The following is an 8,002-nucleotide window of genomic DNA, read 5'->3' on the forward strand; positions in this document are numbered from 1 at the left end:
CGCAAGGCTCGATCCCAGGACCCTGGGATCATAACCTGAGCCGAAAGCAGACGTTTAGCAACTGAACTACCCAGGCGCCCCCTTCCACATCATTGTAATTTATGCCCTCATTTTATTCATCTTGGACTATTTCAGAAATTACTTAACTCCAAATGCTTCTTTTCCTTTGCTCCCACTCTTTTTAAAATACATACAATTTATTTAGGATGTATGTCAACTGTTCTTGCCAAATGACAAAAAAATACAATAAATAAAATAAAGATTTTTACTCTGAACTATTTCAAAAAATAAACATAATGAAACCATAAAGATGAACATGTAATTTTATTGTTCAAATAAGAGAATTGCCAATATGTGGTCAATTGCCAACAAATGATAATCTTTGTTATCTTGCATAATGATAGTCCTTTGACAGATCAGTTGTAATTAGGATGATGTGCATATGATGGAGACAGTTGATGAGTTGACCTTGAAAGTGAGGCAGCAGAAGTATCACCTATCATTGGCATTGTGAACCATGGGTTGCCTGCCGGTTGCAGGTTAGAAAAACGAGCCTCACTGGCTGACAAATCAGCATATCTAGTTGGAAAAGTGGAAGGCTCCACCATTGTTCCAAAATAACTGCTCTGTAAGGGAGATATGATACGGTACTGAGATGTAGAAGTTGTAGTTGTAACAAAGTTCACAATGTGGCCATTTGCTTGAGTGTAGCTGCTATGTGAGTGCATGTGAAAAGTGGTCAACTGGTTTAAAATAGCATGTTGCTCCATTCCAATTTGTTCCGATGGTCTAACTGACATTGTTGATGCAGGAGAAAAATCACTTCTCATAGGGGCAGTTGTAGTAGCAATTCTCTGGCTGGGAGAAGGCTTCCTTATTAGAGGCACATTTAAATTGGTGGAGTTTGAACATACCCTTTCTCCACCAGTTTCAGCAACAAAACCAGAATTAGGACTATCTGCATTATCCCCTGCTCTGCAGGGTTTCTTGTTGAAATCTTGAACTAATGAAACTGTAGAAGAATTTTTAATCCCGACTCTTCTTTTCATTCGTACTAAAAGTTGGGGGCAGCCTCGTTTAAAATATGGATTATGATAGAACTGTAACTAAAACCAAAGGAGAAAGTTACTAAGTGACATTTCCAACCAAGATATAAGAGAAGATAACCTATAAAATCTGACTTTAGTTTCATCACACAAAGTCATCAAATAATATATTTAGTATGTTAATATTTTTAAAAATTTACTTACTGGAAACAAACATTTAATTGTGGTTCATGAATATATAACCATGTGTTATATATTTACAAGTAACAGTGAATAGCACTTTAAGTGGCTTCAGGACCTTATTTAAAGTTCATTGGTAAGGGTCAAATATACTACCAAAATTTCTCATAACCCTGAATGTTTCATGCCTAAGCTGGCCTCAATTTTTAAAAAATATTAAAAATTTAAAAATCTGACTTTAGCCTATACATATGAACATATTTACTGCTATACAAGGTAAAATCTTATATATTCTTTATATAAGTAATAACATTTTTGAATACCTTGCTTAAAACAGAAACTTCTTTTTCCTCTGCTAGAAAGTCAGCCAGAGAAGCAGATCTTTGAAAACTCTGTCGCATTTTACTAAATCCATAAAGATTAAGCTGGCGAACTAAACTCTTCATACTTCCAGTTTCAAATATTCTGAAAGGAGACTTTCTCTCCAAAACTTCTTTCTTGAAGAGCTCCTCATCAATCACTATAGAAGTTCCCTTCTCATCCCACCAAATTGACTTGAATTGATCACTTTCAACTATTTTCCAAAGTTTCCTGGGAAAGGTCAGAGAAAAAAAATCATTATCTTCATCTGGTTCAGAGACACAGAATGTGTAACGTGGTCTTTTTATCAAGGACCCTCCTGACAAGGCCTGAAAAGCATTTTCTTCAATCATAGACCTCAGGTCCACATCTCCAGTGAATGTGTGATCACACAAAGGAGCACTAATGGAGGCTGTGGAACCAGTCAATCCATCTTTAGGAGAATCATCTTGAATTTCTGAAGAAACATGTGCCATCTCAAGTAAGTTTTCCTTCAGCTACGTTTCTCATCTGCATGGTTTTGAACACTGCAGCTTCAAATGCTGCTTTGGCTGGCCTATGCAGATAAACTATCCAGACCATCACAATGGTCCACCACCTGAGTAGCTGTGACATCACAAGATGCCTGTTTCCTAGCAATTAAAGCCAAAGTGTTTACTTTTGAAATTCATTCAGTTAAAATAAAGTACTTAAAATAAAAGTTATGTATACAGCGACCAAAAAAATAAGATGTACAAAATCTCATTTTTACAAAATTTTTTAAAGAAATAAATACATAATTATATTTAGCCCTGATATAAAATTATTTCCTTCTTCTAAACACGATCTTACTAGGTTGGTGCCAATAACATAAAACCTGGTAAATGAAAACTGCAAAAAAATGAGTAAAACAAAAGATTTTAAAAGCCCTGACAATTTGGAACTTAAATCTGTGTAACCTGCATATAAAGAAAGTCATTGAGACCACAAGTTAGTGGTTGCCCTGGGCCAGGTGAGAGGGGAATGGAAAGTTCTGTTTAAAGGATTTTTTCTTAAGATGTTGAAAAATTTAATAATTAGGTAATATGATACATTACAAAGATACAATTGCCCCTGAATTTTATATTTTGAAATGGTTATTTTTACATAATGTGTATTTTGCCTCAATTTTTTAACAGTAGCCTGAATCTGTTATTATTACTGACTAAAATAAAATGTAATTAGGTTTCTGAATATAAAGTTAACTTATCTGTTTATCTTATGTAAGTACTCTGTGTTAAATAGTATCAAATACATTTCATAGTCATATTAGTGGAATAAATATGATTTTGTTTGGTATGTCTGTAAATACCTGTTGGATAGTCAGGAAGTAAAAGATTTTAAGAGATGTCAAGAGATCCACCATGAATGAGAACCTAAAGAGTCGGAGATAAAAAATAACATGACAGTGTTATAAATAAAATCTATTTGTGTGTGTGTCTTGGGAAAATTGCTTTTATTGCAACAGCCAATGTATTTATACAAAAAGCTTATGTGGGATAATCTTTGTGCCCAACAAACAGAATGTACATTTGTAAGGCAACCTTAATTTTGAGTAAAAAGTTTCTTTTCTGGGGGCACCTGAGTGGCTCAGTCGTTAGGCGTCTGCCTTCGGCTCAGGTCATGATCCCAGGGTCCTGGGATCGAGCCCCACATCGGGCTCCCTGCTCGGTGGGAAGCCTGCTTCTCCCTCTCCCACTCCCCCTGCTTGTGTTCCCTCTCTCGCTGTGTCTCTCTGTCAAATAAATAAATAAAATCTTTAAAAAAAAAAAAGTTTCTTTTCTGTCTAGCAATAACCATACTCCACCTACAGTAAGAATTTCTGTAGGTTCATGGTGTAATATTGTGACTGCTTTGCTTTTTCAATAGGTGTAGAAAAATTAATTATTTTTACAATTGCCATATTTTATCATGCCTCAGAAAGAGATACCAATGTTAGGAGGATGTCTTAGTTTAATATTCTTTTTAAATCCAGAATTTTATGTATTAACAGTAAGTAATAAACATTTTCACATCAGTAAATATTTCATGAAGATAAAAAGATACTCACTCCAGGGTGGCTTTGTTGGTTAAGCATCCAACTCTTGGTTTTGGCTTAGGTCATGATCTCAGGATCATGAAATTAAGTCTCATGTTAGGCTCCAACCCAGCTGTGAGTCTGCCTGAGATCCTGTCCCTCCCCGCCCCCCCGCCCCGTCCCCTATCCACCACTTGTGCAAACTCTCTCTCTCAAATAAACAAATAAAATAAATCTTTAAAAAAAAAAAAAAGATACTCCCTCCAGATGCAGGTTCATGAATTTTGACAATCATTTCATTCAAACATTTTTTTTTTTTTGCAAAATTGTAAAGATGTGTATTTATATTCTAGGGCATTTCCTTAATTTTCCACATGCAATTTTTGTTGGGGGCCTAGTGATTATCTATGGCTACAAACAATGGGGTGTATATGTAGAGAAAACAGCGAGTTAATGGGAGGAACAGAAAGTAGAAATCACATTAAATGTAGAAAAGTTTCATCAAGTAGGGAGAAAGAAGAGTTTGGGGATTTTAGGGAAAGATGGCCTAATTCAAATTTCATCTGACTCTAAATTTTAAACCTTACCTCCATAAAGATAAAAGAAATGAGCAATTTTATCTGGAAAACATGAATATAATAGGCTGTATCTTCTTAGCTATATAGAAGAATAAGATTTCCGTCTTTGCAATCTTTTTATCACTTAGGATGTGATGCACCTTACATTCTCTCTGGTTAGTGCTTACTTAATAACAAAATTCTTTTCTTTCTCTTCTGTCTTTGTGAAGAGGTTTTATAGACTGGATGCAGATTTTGTTTTTAATTATATTCCTCCAGTATGTGTTATATTTAACCTGGAGACTACATGAAAAGGAACAGGCAGATGAGAGAAGGTTAAGTTTGCAAAATGAAATAAGAGACAGGAATGGTCATGTTCAAGGTAGGTGAGTAAAGCCCCTCATTTCACTAGGAGTCCTAAGAGATTTCAGGTTGAAAATAAAATCACTTATGGTTTGAACATGCTCCAAAACTATAGGACAGCAAATAGGAGCAGCTCCAACAGCTCTTTTTCAGCTGCTTCTACCTATCCCATTCTCAGCCTAAAGCCAGATATTTTGCAATAGTTGTATCTGTCATAAATCCGGTGACTTTAGGGTTTGTTTTTCTGGAGGCTTGAAGGTAGAGACTCTCTCAACTGATTCTATATGAGAAAAGAGAACATGCTGATGAGCTCTCTCAGGTTGGACAATGGTTAATGTATTATAAAATTTACTACAAAATTAGTAAATAATTAGTAGAAGGATGAACTGTTTAATTTTTTAAGCTAAACCTCAACTGTATGGTGACATAACATAATAAAGAACACTACATCTAAAACTAATGAAGTAATGTATGGGGATTAAGATAACAATAAAAAATTTAAAAAAAAACTAAAAAAAAAAAGTTTAACTAAAATGACTTTCAAACATCAATTTCTAAATTTTTGAAGCAAATATGGAAAAATGTTTATAATAGTTGAAGATAAAGGATTGGGCATATGGGTTTCACTGTACTGTTCTTTCTGATTTCTGTATTTTTGAAATTTTGATTATAAATATTAAATATTTTTAAAAGAATTCCAGTGTATTCCTGAAGGATAAAACAACCCTCCAAGCTGGAAAAAAAAAAAATAAAGAAATTAAAAATAAATAAAATAAATAAATAAATCTCAACCAAGTGGCAGAAAGGCAGTGTATTTGAGTTAGTCAGATGTTTTGCAGCACCCATGTACACCTGAATTCCCTTGCTCTGTGACTGTTCTCTTTAACTTTACACTTTAAATTTTTAGACTGCCAATGACCTACTTTTAAACTCTGAGGCTTTACTGTATGTAAATGTTTTCACAGGTATTTATTTTCTAAAAATAAACTTTACAGGTCAGCTTACATGTTCTGAGGAGAGAGGAGTGGATTGGGCTGGGCTGGGAGAAAGGTATAATCTTTAATATCTATACATTTGATTTATGGATTGCTGGGGAGATAATGGATTTCATTTCTTATAATACTGATTTCCTTCTTCCCTTAAGCTCAGTTGTCTCCAGTTATGAATCATGTCTTTCTTTATGCTTTTCATCTCCTTTTGTAGTATCTTAGATCTCCCTCTTTTCACCTACTCTCTATTTTATTCTTTCCTTCCCTTTTTTTCTTATTCATGTAGTCACTCTGGATTTTAAAATCATTTAAAATAATATCTTTCTTTCGCTAACATTGTATCTTTAGCTTACATTATTTCAAAAGAACATTTTTATGACATCTTTGGGTGAGTAATGAAATCATCTGCAAATGACTGTTTCATATTTCCATATTTACACATACTTCATAGGTACATATGAATGTTTCATTCTCTTCTCTCTTCTGTACTTATAAGTGGTACAGTATACTTTCAATCTCATCATTTTAAGAGATACACTGTCTCTCTTTTGAGAAATTACACTTAATTATTTCATATGTTATCCTTTTGATCCATTCATTATGAAAATATCTTCCTTTCATATTTCTTATAGATCACGTCTGCTAATAAGAAATTTAGTCCATTTTGGGGGCACCTGGGTGGCTCAGTCATTGAGCGTCTGCCTTCAGCTCAGGTCATGGTCTCAGGGTCCTGGGATCGAACCCCACATCATGCTCTCTGCTCGGCAGGAAGCCTGCTTCTCCCCTTCCCGCTCCCCCTGCTTGTGTTCCCTCTCTCGCTGTGTCTCTCTCTGTCAAATAAATAAAATGTTTTTTTAAAAAAATGAAATTTAGTCCATTTTTTATTTGGGTATATCTATCTGACCACTCCCAGAGTTCACTCACAATTACTAAATTTCTCCTCAGATTTTCATCCACTGGTTTTAGCAGCATTTCTAACCTAGAAAGTCTGATTTCAGAACTTGCTTTGGAACATCAGTTGATCATTTATCATTAGGAAGTGATCTATGTTATCCCCAGTTTTTTGCTCTGAAATCTACTTTGATATTAATATGACCACCAAGCTGTTTTATGACTAGTACTTTTATGACTTTTTCCCATCCCTTTACCTGTGTTTTATTAATTTGTCTTTACTAATTACTTTTTTCTTATTTATTTTTTATTTTTTAAAGATTTTCATTCATTTATTTGAGAGAGAGAGCACAAGGTGGGGGAGACAGAGGCAGAGGGAGAAGCAGACTCCCCACTGAGCAGGGAGCCCAATGCCAGGCTCGATCCTAGGACCCTGGGATCATGACCTGAGTGGAAGGCAGACGCTTAACCCACTGAGCCACCCAGGTGCCCCCTTTGTTTTCTTATTTAATGTGTATTTCTTGCAGGCAGCACTTAGAGTTTTTTAAAATCCAGCCCAACAAGCTGTGCCTCCTTATTAGGGCATATAAGTCATTTACAGTTAATATACTTATTAAACTTTTCTACATACCCTATCAAATATGTTTTATTCTACTTAATCTCTTTTGTTGGCTTTTTAGCTATAACTGTCTTATTGTTAGTTGTTGTTTTGAGTTAATAATACACATCTTTAACTTACTATAATCTACCTTCAAGGGATATTATATCTCTTCATGTACAGTAAAAGCATCTGAAAATTATATATTTCCTTTCTTCTCTTACAAGCCTTTTTGCCAATGTAATGCATTTTACTTTTCCTTATATACCCATAGTACATTGTTACTATTTTTGTGTCAATAGTCAACACTCAGATTTAGACTGATGGAAAACAAATTTTACAAATTGATTCAACTACTTAGCATTTTCAGCCTTTGTCCTTTTGTGTAGCTCCACTACATATCTGTGCCACCTTATTAGTCAGTTAATAAAGTAGTTTGTAGGTAGAGCAAACATACCAAAATTTTATTAAAATTTTAATATTTTAACTTTTAAATTTCTTTTGATTATTCAGCAATAAAAAAATGAAAAATAGTAGAGTCACTGTCTTAAAACTAAACTCATCTTTTTTTTTAAAGATTTTTTTAAAGATTTTTTTTATTTACTCATTTGAGAGAGAGAAGGAGCAGAGGGAGAAGCAGACTCCATGATGAGTGTGGAGCCTGATGTGGGATTCCATCCCAGGACCCTGAGATCATGACCTGAGCTGAAACCAAGTCAAGTGCTCAACTGACTGAGCCACCCAGGCATCCTGAAACTCTCTTATCTTATTAAAATATTTAACTACACATAAGCTAGTGCATATTTTATTTGAAATACAAAATAAACATCTTAAAGTTTAAGAAGTTACAACTTTTAATGCTTTTTTATAGAAAATTGAGCCCTAGGTTTTCTAGATATGTGCTACCTGAGTCAGAACTAAGTCTCTCAATGATTACTCTTATTATAGGAACTTTTGAATTCTAAATTCTGAGGGAGAATGTG

The 8,002-nt window shown here is 34.3% G+C and overlaps 1 protein-coding gene across 1 annotated transcript; it reads right to left on the reverse strand.

Moving 5' to 3' along the window:
- Nucleotides 1-305: 305 nt before the first annotated feature.
- On the reverse strand, nt 306-2,263 carry LOC110591779 (heat shock transcription factor, Y-linked-like). Its single transcript, XM_021702683.1, has 2 exons — nt 1,550-2,263; nt 306-1,106 (listed from the first exon to the last, which is right to left on the reverse strand). The coding sequence occupies exons 1-2, from the start codon at nt 2,060-2,062 to the stop codon at nt 417-419; spliced, it is 1,203 nt and encodes a 400-aa protein (XP_021558358.1). The 5' UTR covers nt 2,063-2,263; the 3' UTR covers nt 306-416.
- Nucleotides 2,264-8,002: the final 5,739 nt, after the last annotated feature.

The sequence above is a fragment of the Neomonachus schauinslandi genome, chromosome Y (genome assembly GCF_002201575.2).
Source record: "Neomonachus schauinslandi chromosome Y, ASM220157v2, whole genome shotgun sequence".
In the NCBI taxonomy this organism is placed as follows: Eukaryota; Metazoa; Chordata; class Mammalia; order Carnivora; family Phocidae; genus Neomonachus; species Neomonachus schauinslandi.

Excerpts from the sequence above, each read along its gene's own strand:
- LOC110591779 (XM_021702683.1), bottom strand. The coding sequence starts at position 2,062 with ATGGCACATGTTTCTTCAGAAATTCAAGATGATTCTCCTAAAGATGGA. Across the intron at positions 1,107-1,549 it reads AAGTTTCTGTTTTAAGCAAG|TTACAGTTCTATCATAATCC; the intron begins GTATTCAAAAAT and ends CTTTGGTTTTAG.